The following is a 22,042-nucleotide window of genomic DNA, read 5'->3' on the forward strand; positions in this document are numbered from 1 at the left end:
AAAGATAATTAACAAGGGACAATTAAGATAATTAAAAGGAATAATATAATGAAAATAATATAATTAACACCGTCTAAAATAAACTAATTAATTTTTTAAATTGTCAATCTTCTGTTGTTTCTCTACTTTGTTAAAAGTACAATATTTCAGCAAATAATTGCAGCACCTGAAATTATATTTAACTATAATTTAAAGTGTATAAAGTAAATAAAATTTTCTAATTTATTTTATCAATTAATTAATTAATTTATCTAAGTTTGGATAAGAAAATCCAAAAAATCCAAACTTAGACAAATTAATTAATTAATTGATAAAATAATTACAATGTTTAGAATATTATAAAAGCAGAAAACAGAATAAATGACATTACATAACAGAATTTTAATTTATTTAGTTAGTTTGTATGCATGTCTGCACACCTAATGTATAATAATAATAATAATAAAATTGCTGTGGTTAAGCGAATAAATAGTTGTTGGTGCTATACGTGTACATAAAGAAATAATAGAAAAAAATATATTAAATATAGAATAAAATTGAAATATTATGTAAATATATCATTGTATCTCATGTCAAAATAATATTTATCACATATAAAAATTCTATATTGAATATCTCATCTTATAAATATTTCACATAGCTTTGTGTAACACCTGTGCTTCTCTTTTTCTCTCTGGCAATATTGGCATTTTTGTATATCGCCATGCATTTGAATGTGAAATTCTGTTGCATATTCCTCAAAAAATTTTTAAATATAAAATATAAAATCTATTAATTTCTTTAATTTAGAAAAAAAAATATTCACAAGAGATCAACATGATATCGAAGGTGTAAAGTATAGAAACTTATCGATTTTTATGTCTAACTTTTACAAGAAAGAAAAATGATTCAGCTCTCTTATACTTAACAAATTTTCGGCTATGTTAATCCTTCTATCTTTTCTATCTGAATTTTAAAATTCCTTAGGGAAGGTTTAACACGTAACAATATTTCACAATCTTACCGAAGTTAGATTAGTTTAATAATACCGCTTTAGCATGAAATCATTAAAAAGGTTTAATAAATAATTTGTTTCGTATTATTTAATGGAATTAATTAAAGTAAATTCGATGATAAATATTCAGATGTATTCACAACGTTGTTAAACTTTCGAACTAAAAGGTGGTATCTTTGGTTGATGCTGGAGAAACTTAGAAGCTTAAACGAAAATAGAAGTTTTGTTTTCTTTACTTAATTAACATTTCACTTTTTTTAAATAGCACTTTATTCCTTTTTTTAAGAATTTGGAGAAAAGAACAGGTGAAAGGGACAAGTTAATTGAAAGAAGTAAGAAACAGAAGCCAGAAAACAATTGGAAATAGGAAAAATTTTCTTTTGTTTTCTTTCTCTGTCCTCGTGAAAATTGGCATCTCTCACTGTCTACCAAAATATATTGGCTTATTACCTCATCATACTCAAATTACAAGCATATTTTTAGTTTTTTTTACATAAATTATACAATTCTAAATTGTTATTATTTTTTTAAAGTAATATAAGTATCTCAAATTTATTCATTTTTTTTAAAGTAGAAAATTTCCATCTGAATTTATTGTATCGTCTTTTTTATAAATTTCACTTCATGTACAGAATTATTTAACATTTTTTTGTATCAAAAAAAATACTATTTGAAAAATGGATCGATGTTTTATTGTATTTCGCTTAAATTGAAAGAAATACAGAAAACCAAGTGTCTTTTCACTACGAAATGGAATGGTTTCTAACTGAAAAACATTCAAAGTCAGTTGAAGTTGGCCAAAATGAAAAAGAATAAAGATTTACTTGAAATTCCAATAGTATAGACGATATATTTTTACGTGAATTTCTTATACGTATTCTATTTCCCAAAGGGAGTATTTTTTCAAGTATAAGAAAAACGTGTCTCCCCAAGGTTAACGCAAACCTATGTCTAGAAACTTTTCTACTTCTATTCTAGGAAACTATTTTCGAACGTTTCATTTTCTCTTAATATGTAACAAATTTTTCACATTTATAGTCCACAGTGTAAATATAAACAATAGTTCAAACATAAATTTTAAATTTCCATCCGGAAAACAAACATGGCTGCGAACAGGAACAAAAAAATAAAAAAATTACAACTTAAAATTTTCTATTTTTTTCACCCTTCCAAAAAGAAAAAAAAAATGTAAATTATAATTTAAAAAATAAAAAAATAAATTATACTAATTAATTTTGTTAAATCACCATCTGCCACTTCAATAAAATAAAATAGAATTTCACTAAAGAACGAAACGTCAGTGTAGAGATGCTTTATCTTTTACTAAAAAGTTTTAGATTAGTTTGGAGATTCTTTTCCTTTTCTAGATATATATATATATTTTTATCTTGGATTCTTTACAAATTGCTGAAGCAAAAACAAAAAAAAAAAAAAAAAACGAAAAAAAAAATATCTTGGAAATCAAATCTAACCAATAATACCTATACGCGATATCTCTTGAGTTCTAATCTGCGATGAAAACAGTTGTTTTCAAACGAAGTCGCATGACGACTATTGACATTCTGCATGAGAGTAAAGTGAAGTCTCGTTTGCACAGCACTCCAATCAATGTATCGTTTCTGGGGAGAAGAGACAGACGAGGGGGGTTGAAATTCTGAGGGAGTAACCGTAAAAATCCGAATAAACAATCTTACTTTCTTCTTCTTCTTCTTCCTTCTCTTTTTTTTTTTTTTTTTTTTTTTTTTCTTGGAAGAATCTCATTTTTGTTAGGAAATTGCAACACCGCTTGGTAACATTGATTTTGTAAACATTACTTTCACCATTAAGCTATTCACACAATACTGCTTCTTCCATTTGTAAGTTATCTTAATTAATTGACTAAATTTAATAAATACATTTATCAAAATATATTAATAATGTAAAAATTGTAATTAGGATTATCTTCTTAATTATCTAACGTTGTAGAACGAATGAAAAAATTTATATATTTCTACGATTATATTATTATATTTATCGTTTGAACTAATTAAAATTTATTTTAAAAAATTGAATATTAAATTAATTTCATGGAATTGTATGTTTACTTTATTATATTTATTGATCATTAGAATATTTGCCGACTTTTCGCTTATTAAATCAAACGGTTATTATGCAAATAAGTCATCAATATTTATTTGTATTTTTTTTAACATTATCTTAGAATTGTGCATTAAAAATTAAGTGAAGTTCTTAAATGAACTTCTTTATCTCAAAGGTATTGTGGTTTACAATTCCCAAACTCTATTCAAACTGATCTTATTACAATCTTGATAGGTGAGTGTAACAAGGATTTTACTATTTTCACGGTGATTAAAATTGTATCTTTGATTAAAACTCTCAAGTTTTACTTCAATTTAACGTAATTACATTGTTTAAACTGTGAATTCATTTACGCTAATTCCATATGCAATCTCTTGATAAAGGGGATTTTTGCATTCCTATTTAAAACCGTGTTAATTTTATAACTTTACGCTTGGTCAAATTTTGTGAATAAAACTTTGCAGTGAGGTGAAAGGGTAAAAGTAACATCCGCGGAGAAATATTCTCTTGGGAAATCAGTGCATCTTTCATTTCCGGAATTACATTATAGTAGCAATAAGGAAGATAGTTATGTCGACTACAGTAAAACATTCAACGAAAGAATTGCTGTACTTTTTCCTTAGGGAAAGGTGAAACTATAGGGGAACATAACTATCCCTCACGAGATTTAATCAAAATGTTGCTTTACTGATTGTACAAAAGAAGAAGAAGAAGAGAAGAAAAGATATATAAGCCTCTTTTCTGTAGTCCATTTAAGGATCGACATACATCACTTAAAGTCGTAACTTGTCTTTAATAATACGAGATTTTTTCAATTAACAGATGTAACTTTGTTACATTTGTCAAACTGTGTAGAAAATTAAGGAGTTGGATATTTACCAAGTGAAAGCATTTTTTTTTTTTTTTTTTTTTTTTGGTCTGGGGAAGAAGCTTTGTATGGATTGTTGTAGGCAACGAATAGATCGCGCGAGAACAATAATGACAAGAAATGTCGAAGAAGTGAAGTGCTTTCGGTAGTTTGTTCTATTCCCGATGGGTTGAAAGTTTGACTATTTGTTGGAAAACTGTTTTCCCATAGCACTGCTTGTCTGCGGTGAATAGCGATTCGTCAATTTATTTTTAGAAATTATAAATGGAACTAAATTTAATTCATTCGTTAAATTCTACATAAAATTAAGATTTACTTTCTCAAATGATGGCATGAAAATACATATTGACTCACTCTTCTTTTCTATACTATTGCTGCTGTTCAGATTATGGCAGCTCTCTCTTCTCTCTCGTTGATGCAATAATAAAGGTATTCTAATTCATAAAAATTTGAATATTATATAAATTCCTCGAAGTAATTTATTAAACAATAAAACTTTAAAGTTATTCCGCGTAAAAATTTCCAGATTTTTAAATTATTAATTATTAAAATTTCTATATTTCAAGTAAAGTTTCCTAAGAAATTTATTTATTTATTTGAAAAAATCAATTTAAAAATTAATATTAAAACCGGTGTAAACACGGTACTGAATTACTTTTTCCGTTTTAAACAGGTTTTACTGTATAATTTTATTTTTTTTAAATATGTAAGGAAACAAACAAAAAATTATTTTTATACTTTGTTTTATAATTTAAGTGAAAAAAATTATTAAAAAATCTTAAAATGAAATTTAAGAATTTTTATATAATTGACATTTAAAAGTCAACAATTTAATTAAAGTTTAACATTTTCTTATCTCAAAAATATATTATTTTAATTGATAATTAAGCATTTTATATTATAAAACTTTAGTAAACTGAATTAAACAGAAAATAATTTTATTGATCCTTAACGTTACATAATACGAGATGTTTGGAAATTACAATTTATTACACAGGAGGGATTTAATATCTAAGGAATTAAAGGATGAATGTTTGATCTCATTAGCTCTGTCTTCTAATATTTGAGATATGAATTGACACAGATGATTTTCCCAAGAGTATTTTATTTAACTTCAATATCAAAAGAATCAGTAACAGAATATTGTTACTGTAAACAATAAGGGAAAAAGTTATTTTATTATTATTATTATTATTATTATTATTAGAAAAAAATAAATATTATTCAATTAAAAATGAATTTCTTCCTGTATTTTTGCATATATTTTAATTATAAATAGAAATTTATATCACAAATATATTGATGATATGTTTATAAAACTAAGGTGAAATGAGGATAACAAAATATATTCTTAACAGAAATTCTCTTTAGTTAATTACTGTTAGGAAAAAAAATTATATATTTTTTATCGTGTTTAATGTAATAATATAAATTAAAAGAAATTTTATTTTATGTTATTAATTGAATTTAGAATTTTTTATTCGTTGTTGATTTTTGTAATTCTTTAATATGACTCTATGTTTGTCTGAACTTTATATACAGCTTCGGGCATTAGAAATTGTTTAAAATAATTGTAAATATACTTTTTCCATGTAGTAAACTGTTTAACTTTAGAAATTTTTATTATTTTTCTAATATTTTTATTATTTTTCTAATATTTTTATTTGTTAAAAACTTTTATAGAATATCCCTTAAAGCTGTTTTAAGAGTTTAATGAAAGTCTATGATAAATTTTTTTCTAATGTTATTCAAACTAAACTAACATCAAACTTTATCTGAAGTGTTTAAAAATTTATAAAACTATTTAATAATTGATTTTGACTTATTCTAAACCCGTAATACATTTTTCAAGAGAAAAAATTGTTTTCATTGAATAAGAAAAAATAAAATAAATCTATCTAACAAAATTCTTAACCAGAGATTACTGAGTTAGTAATTTTAGAAAAATTATATAATGATAATAACACGAACTCTACGTAAGAGCATCATTGTTTAATCATTAAAGAGATGAAAAAAATTGTAAATTTAAATATATTCATAAATATAATAAAAATTATATGTTTAGATTTAATTTATAAGTTATTCAATTGGGAGATTGCCAAATATTCGGTTTTAATTAAACACAGCATCAGATTAGAGAAGAGTCGAAATGGTACATGTACCTCTAATCAGTATACAATGAAAGAGCTCACAAAACTGGTTCAGCCAATAAAGGATAAAACCCGAAAGAAGAAAGCTATCACTAAAACCAATCTAATGACTACATTGGCCCACAAGAGAAAAAGTTCACGATGTCCTCTAATTGCATGTTCTTGTAGAACACATTTGACCTGTACCGATGACAATTCGCTCCTTTAGAAAAATATTTTTAGATAAAGCTTGTGAAAATTTTATATTGTTTAAAAGTTAATCGGTCCTCCTATTTTTTTATTTTTTATTTTTTTTACTTTTAAACATTATTTGGGCTTAGTTTGAATGAGAACGACCTTTTCTCTTTAGAAAACTGTGCTAAAAATATGAAGAAAGTTAAGTTCACAATTTATATGGATTTATCTTATTCATTTTTATTTTTATAAATTCTTTCGGTTTTAATTCTATGTTAGAAATGTAAAGAATTAAATCTGTAAAAATTCTTGCACGTAAAATATTTTTAATCACATAAATTATACAAAATTTCAAATATTTAAAGTGAAATTACTTCTACTTATCTCTTGTAAAATTTATAATAATCTTCATTAAAACAGCGTACTACTTTAAAATATTTAAAAAATATATATATATATTCATTTTTATATAATAATTTTAAATAATCAGGGTGATTTTTTTAGTACGTGATTAAGATAAGAAGAAAAAAATCACGCGTGTAAAACCTATGTTTAAATATGTAACTAAAAATATTAGGTTAGTATAATTTATTTAAATTTATCAAGTTGAGAATATAAAATTATCTCATCAATGAAGATAAAATTTAAAAAAAAAAGAAATTTCTTATTAAAAAATTCAAACTTGACAGTAAGAAAGGGGGGAAAGTGTCGGACAATTTGCATTGCTGATGATGGACCAATTTGCGTGTGAGATATTCACGAAAATGATCTTGTTATTTTAGTGAATCTTCCAATCATTCTTAAAAATAACCTATCCTTAATCCAGCAAGATAGCAAACGACTCAAGAAGGTAACTACAGCTTATGAAAGGCAATATCTTCTTGATATTTTTTTCCCTTAAGCGATAAATCGAAAGATGGAACATTTCACACTCTCGGTTATCACCAGTCTGTCGGACACGTTAATTTTCACGCTACGTTTCTAACGACGTTCGACCCTTCGGCCATTGTTCCCAATGGATTTATTAAGATGACGATAAACGCTTCAGCCAAAACATAAAACAACTGTTGTCGTCGATGCCAAAGGCATTGTTTAAACAGTACATCTGTAATGAGCTCTTATCGATTGATGAACACCAATAGAAAGAGAGAGGGGGAGGAAGAGCAAAAGTATTATTCTTCTTCTTCTTGATCTAAGTTAGAACTCTCGCGAGTCGTTCTTAATGGACTTCTGTATTCCACTCGTTTTACTTTTATAAATCCCAAAGTAAGGTTATAGAATTTACATCGTCAATTATGAAGCAACGGCGTATTTCCTCGGGCTAAACTAGTTATGAACCGAGATTGGTTATTATCTCTTAAAATGTAAAACACAAAATTATATGTTGTAATTTTTAATGACGTATTGCCAAAAGTGGTTTTATTTTCTATTCGCTTATTACTCGCAATATTTATACACACATATATATATACACGGTCATTAATAATAAAACTTTTATTTTCAATTAACTTTATGCAATTCGTATCCAAACACGAACGACTCAATAAAAATTTCATCTGTTAAAAATTCACGTTTTCTCGAATTGTCTAGGATTTTTCTATGATAATCAAAAGCGATTATTATCTACTCGAATTTTTCCACATTCCTTTATTACTTCGCGACTAGTTTTAATTATTTATTCTATTTTTATGATGTATTTAAGCTAACAATCTAGTTTAAACAGATCATAAAATAATGACACTTTAAAGAATTTATGCCTTGGAATCACGTAAACTTTCAATATTTGCAATGCACTTTTGTAGCACTTTAAGATAAATTCTCCATAATATTTTTCATTTTATTTCACTTTTAATTATCGTTTCGTAAAATAAAATTATTATGTATATATATTTTAATTTATTTTAACGTTGAAAAATTCTTCTTTCAGCAATCTTGAAAGATTTGAAGAATGTAATTTATTTGATTTATTCAAATTATATTAGCTTCTTGTCTTTATTTATTCAGTTCTCGTATTCTGATTACGTGCCACACATTTATCGATTTTTTACTTTTTTCAGTTTTACTCTTACTTAGTTTACAAAACATACAACATTCCATCTCATTTTATATTTAATATGATAAGATAAATAAAATTCAATAAAATACAAACGATACAATAACCACAGTTATGGAAGTCAGTATATATATATATATATATATATATTATACGGTATATCTTTAACAGATGTCTTACAGAAAATCCTTTCATCCACAAACAACATTTCTTGGATAGAACTTTCTTTCTTTAATGTTATCAGAGAAGATTCTACAAACATTTTTTTCCTCTTCTCAGAAAAAGTTTCGGTTGTTTAATAATTTCTATCTCAATTACTTAAACTTTCTTAAAAGTTCTCTAAGTACTTTTTTTAAGTTTTATATTTATAAACAAATGGGAAGAAACATGAATAAAAATTATGGGGAAAAAACATTCTGTTTAATCACTGGTAATTTTTTTTAAACTTGTTTTTACATATTTTTTTTCATTAGAAAAACACTTTTCTACTACACGTTTATGTTCATTTTTAAACTATTTCGTCGTTTTGTATGACATTTTTGATTATAAGTTTAAAAAAAATATATATTGAAGTTGTCAAGCATAACATACTTCACAAATCGATAACATAAAAATGGAAATGGAATCGTTCTTTTTATGGTTTTTAGCCTGAGAAGGAAGGTGAAGTAATACAACACTAAACTACGCTAACGTGAACTTTTATGTTAAAGATTGAAAAGTGTTTTAAATCTATGTAAGCAATATATAATTCTCCCCCTTGTTTTACTGCTTTATAAATATCCTCCATTACAAAGTTACTACTTTACACAAAATGATATTCAAGATCCATTATTAAATTAACGATTTTCGTTATTGTACTTCTCTTTCACTCCTTCTGGCTATTTTCATTGCATTAAAGAGTAGTTCTTATCGATTGTTTAATGACTATTCATTGATTAAGCACATAACACTTTCACTTGTAGAAAATTGCCTGATTCCTTACAGTAATTCTATTTTTATATAATGTATATTTATATACTCACACTTAATTTTTATCAGGCAGACGTTTTATTAAGCTTTATTATATAAAAGATATGCAAAGAACGGTTTTTTAAAATCTACATATCTTCGAGTATCAATTCACCATAATTTCCAATTTAATTAACTGATAAAATAACGTGCTTTTCAGTGTTTATCTGTGCAGCTTTGTAGCTTACCAAAGCCTTAAATAATATTTTAAAAATATTAATATATATATATATTTAAATTTTAAAATAATTGCATATAAATTACTTAAAATTTTACTAAATATATATAATTTTATATAGAATTTACCGTGCATTTTAATAGGTTAATCGATGAACATTTAAGTATAAACTAAGTATAAAAATCATTTATGTAGAATATTTGATAATTTTATCACGTAAATTGCCATATAAAATTTTTATTAGAGTGATGAATTGATTGTCAACTTTAAAAAATTGCTATTTTTTTTACAATATTTTATATATTAAATATTTTTTTCCTTGGTTCTCTGCAAATATTTATTAATATTTCATAACTAAAACAATAAAATTGAGAATAAAATAATCCTAATTTTTCTTATTAGAATAATTTATTTAGTTCTTGTTCTAAAAATTATTATTATTGTTATAAATTTATATTTTATTCTAGTTTCCTTTTGCAAATATTTAAAATAGTTTTTTTTTATATTTTATTTTAATTCTTTAATGGTCGTTCTGGCAAGGCTCCAAACAAAAATCTATTCTTGGATTTACAATGCCATAAGATTAGTTTTGCATAATTGCGATTTTGAAACAAAATCTTTTAAAGAAAAGAAGAATTTGTGTTTAGAGTTTTGGACATTTTTCAAGGTAATCTTAATCATTTTAATCTTCATCCTTTGGAATTTTTAGTAATGATAAACAATAAACAACCCACAACAGAAGTAATTTATAGTATAATAGAAAGCAAGTTTATTTTATACCGTTACTTTTAATGTTACCTTTTTGGTTGTTGACACGGTAATGGATTTGAGGGGGAATTCTTCAGCCATGATATGTGGACCTATTAGGAGATTACGTGAAAGATTGTTTACAGAGACATCGACAAACAGTGTACGTGACTTTTACCTACATAAGAAAAGCTTCTCTCTTCACCTTATTCTGCTTGCGAAAACAAGTCAAGAACAAGACAAACCAACTGAATGAAGATTCATCAAGTGTTACCTGACAATAATCTTAAGAATGACACACCTTGCATCGAGTTACAAGTGGAAACCAGTTGATAGAATTTCGTTAAAAGTTATCCATTTTCATATCCTGAAAGTATATTTACCGATTTATAATTCTGTATTTTTTCAAATTTGTTTTTTCTAAATTTTATTTTTAAAATTTAATAATTTTATATAATTAAAATTAACAAAAATATACATATTTCTTTATGAATAGGTTTTTAAAATTTTCTTCTTTATTTTTTTTAGTTATACAACTTATGCTAGTAGTAAATTGATAAATTTTTAACATTATCAAATTGTTCTTTTAGCATGGCAACCTATTTTCATGCCAATTGCTTCCATGTTTTGCTTAAGAACTTCCCCTCAATGAAGATAGTGCAAGAGTTAAAACCTTAACTATACCTCATGCATTATACATAGGCATAGACTTTGGATAGAACAGTTCTGCTGACTTCTTTTTTTCCTTTTTCTTCTTTCTTTTTTTATTCTTTTGCTTCTCTTGCACGCCACAAACTTTTGACAAGCGGCAGTGATTTTATTTAAACAGTGCCAAAGATGCTCAGAAGACGGATCGAATGTAAACTTCTCACAGGAATGTTTGTTCAACCTCGAGGGTCATCACTTGATTGATTAATTAATTAAAGGCTAACGTGTATGACGAGTAGAAGAGAAATATCTTCAACATTGGATAAAACGAATATATCTATCTGAACTGTTACATAATTGTCATTGAATTTGAAGGAAGATAATGAAGCTGATCGAATAACTGACTTTACACAATTTACAATTTATTGGCCTTCTTGTCAAGCCATTCAATCATATTTTGATGTGTTTAAAACTATATTATGCAATATCTGAATAATTACGTCTTCGTACTTATATATAAAATTTTAAGAAGAAATTAAACTTAAAATGTTTTAATGGTTTAAACAATTGTTTTATCTTCTCGTTTTTTTTCTATTTTTTAAGACTTTTTTTTAAAATAAGAAACCCTTAGATTCAGGAAACCATAATCATTGATTAATTATTAGCATATTACGTTTGAATATTGAACATTTCCCTTTAATTTAATTAACAAATACAGAAAATATTTGAGCTGTGAACGATCAAAAATTATTGCCACATCGTCACAATGTCGGACTGCAATTCGTAATTATATTTTAAATTTATTTAATTTAAAATATATGCTTTCGATCTCAAATTAGTAATGTCTTGCCCCCGTACATCATACTTTTCCTGATAACAACAGAGTAATGCCGGTAAGTCCGTTCTGGGAAAATTTTTGAATGAAATTAGGTGACTTCCGCTATAGACCGGCAGTTCTTTTATAGTTCATCGGGCCTCCAATACCTGAGCTTTCCATATCTGATCTCGACTTTCGTCTATCTAACACCATTCCAGGGAATTTATGGGAATTTATAGGTCTATATTTTTTTTAGAAATGCAACCCAATTAAATAATTTAAAAAATTTTTTTAAAGTAAATAATACAATTTTCTACCTTTTTTTAAAAATTAATTTTTCTACTTTTTCTCTCGTTAACTACAGCTAACCTCCCTGTACATCACGGAGTAGTGGGTGGAAAGGCCTCTTTGCCTTGCAACATCACAGTCACCACCGGTGACGAGACGATAGCCTTGATCCTCTGGTACAAAGGAGAGTCACTCGTGCCTATATACACATTGGATGCTAGGAATCATCCCGTACAACAAGCTCGACATTTTCCAAGCACAGAACTGGGTTCTCGAGCATACTTCGATGTGACTTTAAAAACTCCAAGTCTTACAATTTATCCAGTGAACTTTGAGGATGAAGGAGAATATAAATGTCGTATTGATTACAGACGATCCAGAACTGTGAGCCACAGCGTCCGACTTAAGGTTATTGGTTCGTAAGCAATAGCAGCTCTGTTTATTACTACGATACTTTCACTTATAGCTTTCCTCTATGTTTAAATTAATCTTTAATCTCCCTCGGGTTAATTAAGTTAACTTCTCTTCTAAATAATTAAAAAAAAAACGAAAATTAATTTTGTGCAAAATAGGATTCCAAGTAGATCTGGTTTTTTAATATATATATTTATATAATTAAAAACTTTTTTATAAGTTTTTTATAAAAAAAATATATTAAAATTTAATTTCATTATAAATTATACATTAAAAAAATTTGTAAAAATTTAATAATTTTTTCCTGGGATGAGTAAATTCGTGCTTACTTCATTATATTTTTACTGTTTTACAGGTTAGTAATTAATAAAACTTATTTACATTCAAGTGTATATTTATGAAAAATAGAGAAATTATTTTTGTTAATTAAAATTTAAAGAAAAAAAAATTAAAAAAATTAAAATAAAAAGAAATGTTCTTACAAATCTTTGAAAGAAATCAAGAAATATTTCTTAATTTCGTTTTTTTTCCCGACTGATGAAATTTTGATTTTTATAAATCGTTTGCATTTTGTAAAAGATGTCAAGTTGCATTTTCTTGATAAAAATTCATGGCGGAATCTACTTTGCCGTATTGTTCGATACAATCATTATCATTCAGAAGAACTCTTTGTGTTAAAAGAGATTAAAAATAGCACTTGGCATCAACATCATTGGTCTTGTTTTATCTACAAAAATAATTTCTCAAAAGTGCTCTTCTAATCCATCAGAATGGATAACGCTTTCAGTAAGACCTTAAATTAAATTGTCCTGTCGATTAACAAATAGCCATCCTACTTTATCTTATCAAAGACATATAAATAAGAAAAAAAAATATATTCTCTAAATGGTTAGTTCAATGCTGCTTTTGGCCAACTCTCTTTACACCGTTATTAGTTCCACCACGTGAGACCATCATAAGGAATGAAGAAGGCAACAAACTGGAAGGAGTTATTGGTCCATACGACGAAGGCTCTTCACTTAACCTCATCTGTGAAGCTAGCGGAGGTAAGAATTAAGAAAAATGCATATAAAATATTTTTTTTATTTATAAAGAAAGAAATAAAAATTCAATTTTACATTTCCTATTAAATTTACCAATTTCTTTATGCCGATACTACTGTTTTTTAAATATATATATATATATATATATATATAGGCAAAATATATTTTTTATAGTTATATTTAGTTATTTGTTACGTTATTTCTTTACATTCCGGCACTGCATCAGAATAAAAAAGTCATAAAAATAATTTCCGATTCTCTCTTGTCAGATTTCCGGTTCTTTTTTGACACGACTGTCATGCAATATGTCAGTGTTCCTAACATCTTAGTTAAAGTTTTCGGAGACCTGATTACACAGCTAGCTTCTTATAAACCCCGTCGGGTAAGCTGACAGATGCGAAGTTGTCACTCCAACTTCTACTTCGCAATCTCTTATAAGAGGAATGTTTTCTTTCGTTCATGCGCTTCTCAAGATATAGCTTTTATACTTTCTTCCGTCTATAACTGTTTCCAATAATAACATCTAGGTGAAAATTCCTTTATAAAAGATAGCAAAAATTTCGATATGTTGTTTCAACACCGATAAACGGACTTTCATTAGTAACGATCACTTTTACATCCAAAATCTATTTTTCATCTTGAATAAAACTTAAATCTTTCATTCTTGCATTTCTTTAAAATTTTATAATACTTATATACATAAAAATATATGTATATGTATATATTATTTTTCTCTTAAATTAATCGATAGATTTTTTTTATAATTATACATTTTTTTTCGTTTTAAATTCTTGGATTTTCTGTTAAACGCGAATTTGATTAAACAGTTTAAGAAATGAAATTCATAAAAAAATTATTTAAAATATTGATTCTTTTTAATTTTCGATTGCTTTCTTCAAATAAAAATTCGATTTTAGCAATAAATATAATGAAGTTAGTTTAGAAAAGTTTATAATTCTTTCATTAAATTAAAGTAAAAATCTTCTTGAATTATTTTTTTCTTTATTATAAAATTTTTAATTAATTTTTCTATTTTGTAAAGTAGTATTTGCTATTTTTTTAATAGTTAAGCAACGAATGTGGCAAAGAAATCGAAAATAATGATTCTATCGACATTAGTTCCAACATAGAAATCAAGATTAGTCCGAATATATGTGCGGTTTTGTTAATCTGATTGGTTGATCGTGTCTTTGGTGAGCCAATCAGATTAAGAGAAACCACATATAAATTTCAAAAATTATACATATAAGCTTTATATAATTCTTTTTCATAGAATTTTTTTAGCATTTATTATTTGTTTGTAGTATTCTAATCACGTAAAAAAACCTATACATATATATCATATCTTTCCACTCTTTGAACGCTAAGAAGGCCTCTTTTCAGGCCAATCATGTATTTAGCCAGGCCCACAACGGAGAATATGAGTGGTGAGAGACAGGACTTGACACATGCCCACAAAAATTCCTGGGAATGCCTCGCCCGGATTGATCCACAGCGTTTTAGAGCTGTAGGATGAAACCTTAAATGCCTTATCTATCCTATCAGCTAAAGATTTATATTGTTTATTTAATTTTAAATTATGAAATATAGGGAACTGTTTTGTGTAAGAGCAATGTATTTAGCGAGGGGAGAGGGAGGTTAATACTTTAAGCTGTAGCATCTATCAATTAAATATGTAGAATTCAAAGAAAAAAAAATATATATAAAATACATTATATTATATTTATTTATCTGATATTTTTAATTAACTTTAAGATTTATATACAATTTTATGTTAAAAATGTTATTAAAAAATTGATTAAAAATTTTAATAAATTATTTTAATACTTGGTGCATCGTTATATTTAACTTAGAGCATTAATTTATTTTAAAATATACTTAAAATTCTCTTAAAAGTTTCCAAAAAATTCTAAAATTACTTTTCGTTTTTTTATTAAAAGAATCACTTTTATTCACATTCTAACATTCAAAACTATTTTATTATCTGTAAATACATTCTTCATACTTAGAAAAAAAAACTTTTTCGAGATATTAATAAGAACTTTTTTCGTCCGAAAATTAATTTCCGGTTGATTGATAGTTTACTTTTACAGTTGTCAAAAGATAGAAAAGTGTCATTAAATCAGGTAGTTTATTGCAGGTGACCCATCACCATCTGTGACTTGGTGGCAAGATTCTTCTTTACTTGATGACAGTTTTTCTTCGATGGAAAATGGAATCGTCAGAAACGAGCTTCACTTGCCAAAACTGGAGAGATCAGATTTAATGACTGGATTGGCTTGTCAAGCATCGAATACCAATCTCACCGTCCCTACTATTGGCACAGTAACATTGGACATGAATGGTATGTATCATTATCATGCATGCGTGAATCTTTATTGATTCTTTAACGTTTACTTAACTGGAGATTTTTATGAGATGCACAAATTTATCTAATGCTCTTCATCTATCTATTGTATTAATTAGTATCTTCTGAACTCTATCAATATCATATCACTTAAAATTCATGAATTTGAATGGAGTGGCTAATTATTCTTTCAATATTTCTTAATAAATACTATAATATACTTACTCTATCATACCACTCTATTGATCTTTTCACTTAAACTCGTTTACAATTAATTCCAGCTGTAAAAAACGGACAATAAATTTTATATAGCAGAATTTTGCAATAAAATTTTAGAAAATATAACAGAAAGTAGAACACTTTGTAAACAAACTTGACCTTTTCTAACACCCAAATTGCATATTAAGTTTAAATATTAAGAACATTTAATTAAGAATTTATATATTTTCTTCTAAAATATTATGTTTTTCCTATCAAAATTTATAAATGGTTTTAAATATTACAATATCTTATAATTTTTCGGACTTTCAAACTGTTTTTCTATTATAATACTTTATGTTTTACTTCATAAAGTATCAATATATATATTTAGAGAGAGAGAGAATTAATAACAAAAAATACTGCTGAAAATAATACAAAACATGATCATTTATTTAAAAAAATGGACCTCTAAGGGAATGTCATTTGTGTCTTCGAACAAAGAAGGTTCCAAACTTGAACTTTCGAAACAGTTTTTTTTTTTTTTTTTTTTTTCATTGCTCCTTTAAAGATATCCAGTATCTAAAATGGAATGACAACAATTACAATAAAATGACAAACATTTCATTACCTTGAGGACATTCTTGTCCACTAAGACAATTTCACCTGGATAACTGCTATAGCCATTTTGTTGAAAATAGTAATCCCAAGAGAAAGTTTTTCGTAAATGTGTTCTAGGGAATTCGTTTAGAAATCCTGTCCTTTAAGATTAAAAAAAACGAAAAAAAAGTATTTATATATTAAACTTTGTGATAATTATTTTAAGTATACCCTTTAGAAAAATTAAATCTAAATACTTCAAATGACTTAATTGATAACGATAAATATACGGTTTTATTTTTTATTTGGCGAAAAATAAACGAATAAAAATCGTTTAAAAAATTAAATAAAATTTATTTTTAAATTTTTTAACTTTTTCTGAAATTTTATATACTTTAATTCTTTCGTGAATTATTATTTTTATTTTTTTATTTTTTATTTTAATTTTTAAGCAATCAACGTTTTAATTATTAAGTTTTAAATTAGATTTTTTAATACTGCGGCAATAAAAAAAATGTTATTTTTCTTAATGATTGTTTTATTCGATTAACGTTTGTTGAACTTTCTTTAAAACTATTTCTCCATTTACTAGCGCACTTATAGATTTTTCGTGAATTTCAAATTATTTTTCTTTCAAAATGTTATTTTCAGTTTTTGATTACTTGAGAGAATATTTTTTTTTTAAAAAAAAACTTTATAATTTTCTATTTAATAATATTTATACTATTCTATTTTTATAATGATCGATGCTAATTAAAATTAAATTCATAGAAAATTATAAACTTTTCCCTATAATTCTCTACAATCATTATGCTCGAATGTATAAACTTTTAAAAGGAGTGAAGTAAAAATATTTTAAAATTTGAAACTTTTTACGTATTAAAACAGAAATATTTTTAATTGAATTTCATTATACAAGAGTTTAAATTTATATATTTTAAGATTCCCCGGCCAAAGTTGAGTAAATGCATTATACACTTGCTCTTCGTCTTCATGAATAAAATATAATTTGTGAAATATATATTGGAATATTTTATATATTTAAATGACTTTTATATGTATAAAAGTATTTTAAAATGATTTATTCTTAAATTTTTAAGATTTTCCATCGGTCTAATTAGTTCTTGCATTTCTTATACGATTGCAAAAACAATTATGTTGTTTATTATGGAAATTATTCGTCAAAATTTAATTAAAGTATTAACGATAATTAGTGTTTAAGTTGAATAGTTTTATCTTACTATTTAATTGAATAAAATAACTTTACTTGACTCTAATTTTAACCTAAATCGTAGAACTTGATCCACCTCAATCCAACATAACCTTACTTAACCCCTGGCTTCCTTAGTGGTAGCAGAGTGGAAAAGAAGATCATCTTTACTTCTACTAACCACAAAAACATCTTATCTTAATCTAATTCAACTAGAAGCTTATAATATTCCAGGGTTTTATTTAATGGAATATATAAATAATTCATATAAACTAAGGGATTAATATGTTCCAAAGTTTAAAATATTCAGATTTTGAATGATGTAGAAACTAGAAAAATATATATATATATATAATTTTTTATTTTAAAAATACAATCGTAGTTTCTTTTCTAGATGTGTTTTAATATAAAATTTAATATTTAAAACATATAAATATAAAATCTTGAACATTTATTTTGTTTCTTGTAATTCTATTACAGATTTTAAACATATAAATTGAGAATTTTATAAAAATTTAAGTGAATTATTTAAGAAAAATTTATATTAAAAAAGTAATTTTTTTCTTAAGAAACAACTTTTCTGTATTTATTAAAAATTCAATTTTAGAAAGCTTAAAGTTGAATTTTTCAAAATATTTAATATTTGATTCAAATTTTATTTTTATATTTTTATTAAAATTTCAAATCATTTTTTAATTCATAATTTTATTTTTTAAAGTGATCGCTTCTTGACTTTTTCTTTCTGTAATACTTGATGTTACTCTCTAGATGATCTTTAATCCTTCTATAGCACTCACAATTTATATAATTTGATGAAGGGCAGAAATCGTAGAAGAGATTTAAGAAAAATGATCTAAACTCGCAGTAAACTCTAAATACTTGATAATATAAGAAGAAAAAAATATATCTATATAGAAAAAAGTACGTAAGGCTTGTATTGTTCTTTTATCTGTTGTTACTTGTGGGATCCATTGGTCCATTTCGAAATGAATTTCTTACCAAAGAGAACAAAAATAAAAAGAAAATTTGATCGCTACAATAATCAACAAGACATTCGGGATTGTTCTCTGAAAACAATTCACGTTCTGCACTAGATAAATGGTATAGTTCTTTTACTGGCGGTTTCTGAAAGACATCACACGATTCATTTCTTCTCATAGTTACATTATTTTGTGTTGTACGTAAAGATAATTGAATAAATGAATGGTGGATCTATCTAGAATGTAATATCTCTTCTTCATCATCATCTTAACTACTACACTTTAACAATGTGTAAATTTTACATACAGTCGAAAACAATCTTCTCGAACTCATCGGATGGCGAGTAATGGCATCAAATTAGAAGCTCGCTTTGAAAATCATCGTAGAATTAATTATATTTTTACTAATTTAATTTTTAAGATTAAGTATCGTTTAACTGAGTTAATGCATCTTATATTATTTAACCGAATTACAAAGCTTGAATTTGGAACATTCTCGTTTCCATTAATTTAACTAGTTTAAGTTGTTAGGATACGTTTCGTGAAATCTCGTTTCTCTTTAATTGCAATTAAATAAATGGTTATATTAAATACCTTTTTAAATTACGTTATTACTTATTAATCAAAAAGTTTGCTTAAATGCCAAATTAAGAAAGTTTCGTGTCTCACAAAATGCCTGTTCTTAAATTCGACCCTGTTCAGCTTTATTGAACACCGTTAGAATGCTTTATATCATGATTTTAACATAAAAAATGCTTGAATTTTAATTTTTATTAAAGATAATTCTTTAAAAAAGTTTATTCTATGTTATAAATGCAGTGATTTTGATGCTAAATTTATCATATTTACGACTTGATTTCGAAGTAATCACGCGATAATCAACAGCAACCGACTTCTATTATAACCTGAAAGTATATTGTAGTAGAATTATGTTTTTCATTAACTATATTTGACTTCAGGGAAACATAACTAAAATCAATAACAACACTCTCGCCTATTATTAAAAATGTTACTGTATTTTTCCCTATTCTTTCCTGAAGAACTCATTAATAAAAATAAGAATTTAAGGGAGGAGAAAAAAAGACTAAATGAAAATTACCAAAAAGATAAAATTTTCAACTTGACATTCGATGATGAAAGGCGAGTGCTTTTGACATTCATTGCTTATAATGTTTAAGCATGTGATCTATCTGATGCAGCTGATAAAAGTTCCGACTATCTTACGGTAAATAAAAACCTTTAATGACGGAGAAGAAACTATTGTGAACAGTTCTTAACAATTGGTTTCAGGCGTTGAGTTTCAATAAATTGAGCGTTAGTAGAATGCTTCAGGCAAAATCTTCACAATGCTTAATTGCCAAAAAAAAATTAATGGTATATCGTCGACGGTGTTAAAGATTTATTACTTCGATAATAATGTTAAAACATGAAAGAATTCTCTAGAAAAATTTCATTTAATAGAATATTTAGTTACCAATCATTAACTTCAATACTTATTTATATTTTTCCATAGGGATTACTACTTTATGTAACGTGTAAAGTTCTCTAGCGGCTTAAAAATCTTAATTATCTACCATAAAAAAAATTTGATAATTGAATAGAAACAATTTTAAATATATATATATATATATATATTTTTTTTTTCAATAATTTCGTATGAATAATTCGATAATATTTTGCAAAACTTTCTTTTTTTTCCTATGTCGTATGTTTATTTTTTCCTTATACCTTTCCATTTACTAAAATATGTATTAATGAATTTTTGTTTTATTATTACTGAGTTTCGCTGATCGTGCATTATTTTTAATAAATGTAATTTTCCATTCTACTTGTTTAATCATAACTGACTATTCAGGCAAAGCTATTAAGGATGTCGCGTAATTTTCTCTCATTAATTTTGTATAAGCAAACCCGCTTGATATTTTATACGTCATTAAATACGCTTTTAATTATGTTTGGAATTTTTGTTGAAATTTGCAAAAATAATATCAATTTTTAAAATGAAAGTAATGATTTTTGAGTGTACTAAAAAAAAAGGAATTTATATATATATATATATATATATATATATTCAGTCGAAGTCGATTTGTTTTGCTATTTTTCCAATTTATTAAAGTTTTAGAACATTTATTTAAGAAAAAAATATTACATTTTGAATTTTTGTATTTTTTTAAAACATTAAATTAGTGTTTTTTTAAAATATATATATAGTTAAAATGTGAGTATTTAAATATAATTGATAGTAAGAAATTATTTAAACAAGTTAAACATAAATTTTGTAATATAAAATATTGTTTAGATAATTCTTAATTTTTTAAGTGCAAATATTTTTTATAGTTCGATTTCTATTTTTTAATATCAACTTTCGATTCAAATATTTATATTTTTTAAAAAAAGAAATAAGATTAAATATTTGTATTTTTTCTATGACTTAAGTATTTTTTTAATTCAACAATTTATACTTTTTTTTAAAGTTTTCAGCATTTCTTTTAGAGTTTAAATCTTTTTGTATTTTTTAAATAAGAGTTCAATTGTTTTGTATTACTATAACAATTTTTATTTTATATTTTTTAAATCTGATTTCCGTATCAATTTATTTCTTTTATTCTTATCTTTTAATGCAATTGTTATTTCAATTTTTCATCATTTTTTGACGTTAAAAACATTTATAGATTTATATATTTTAAATTATTTACAAGCTTTTAAAATTTATTACTTTATAATTTTTTTTATAATTTGAATAAAAATAATTAATTTAAAACATTTTTTCTTATCAAAATATTTTATTTAGTTTTTAATATTTTCAGTTATAATTTTTATATTGTAAGTAATAATAACTGTTCAAAATTTTATAACTTTTTATATTATAACAAGCAAAAATTTTTTATGTTATGTTTTTTGTTTAATTAAACATATTTCTCAAATTAGTACCGTCATGCCCCTGTACATCATACTTTTCCTGTTAACAACGGAGTCATGCCCGTCATCTATGTAACTGCATTCTGGGAAAAATTTTGAATTAAAATCACTAGATTTCCGGTTTAGACCGGACGTTTCTTATATAGTTATTTGGGGTTCCTTTCCCTAAGCTTTCCATATCTGCTCTCGACTTTCGTCTATCTAACGCTGTTTTCGAAATTAAGGAAGAACAAAGACGTATACAGACAAATAGACGAATGACATAGATCTACAATTTATTTATTTTTTTAAATTGAAGCCCAATAAATAGTAAATAAATCTATAAAA

The 22,042-nt window shown here is 25.2% G+C and overlaps 1 protein-coding gene across 1 annotated transcript in view; it reads left to right on the top strand.

Annotated features, from left to right (window-relative positions):
- The window catches only part of LOC136984771 (carcinoembryonic antigen-related cell adhesion molecule 5-like), a 165,187-nt gene that overhangs the window by 68,076 nt on the left and 75,069 nt on the right, over window positions 1-22,042 (top strand). Inside the window, exons 2-4 of the mRNA XM_067281897.1 lie at window positions 12,081-12,419; window positions 13,354-13,464; window positions 15,602-15,805. Coding sequence (XP_067137998.1) covers window positions 12,081-12,419; window positions 13,354-13,464; window positions 15,602-15,805 — 654 coding nt within the window. The remainder of the gene's footprint in view (window positions 1-12,080; window positions 12,420-13,353; window positions 13,465-15,601; window positions 15,806-22,042) is intronic.

Source organism: Centruroides vittatus, unplaced genomic scaffold (genome assembly GCF_030686945.1).
Source record: "Centruroides vittatus isolate TY-2023 unplaced genomic scaffold, ASM3068694v2 contig_927, whole genome shotgun sequence".
Classification (NCBI taxonomy): Eukaryota; Metazoa; Arthropoda; class Arachnida; order Scorpiones; family Buthidae; genus Centruroides; species Centruroides vittatus.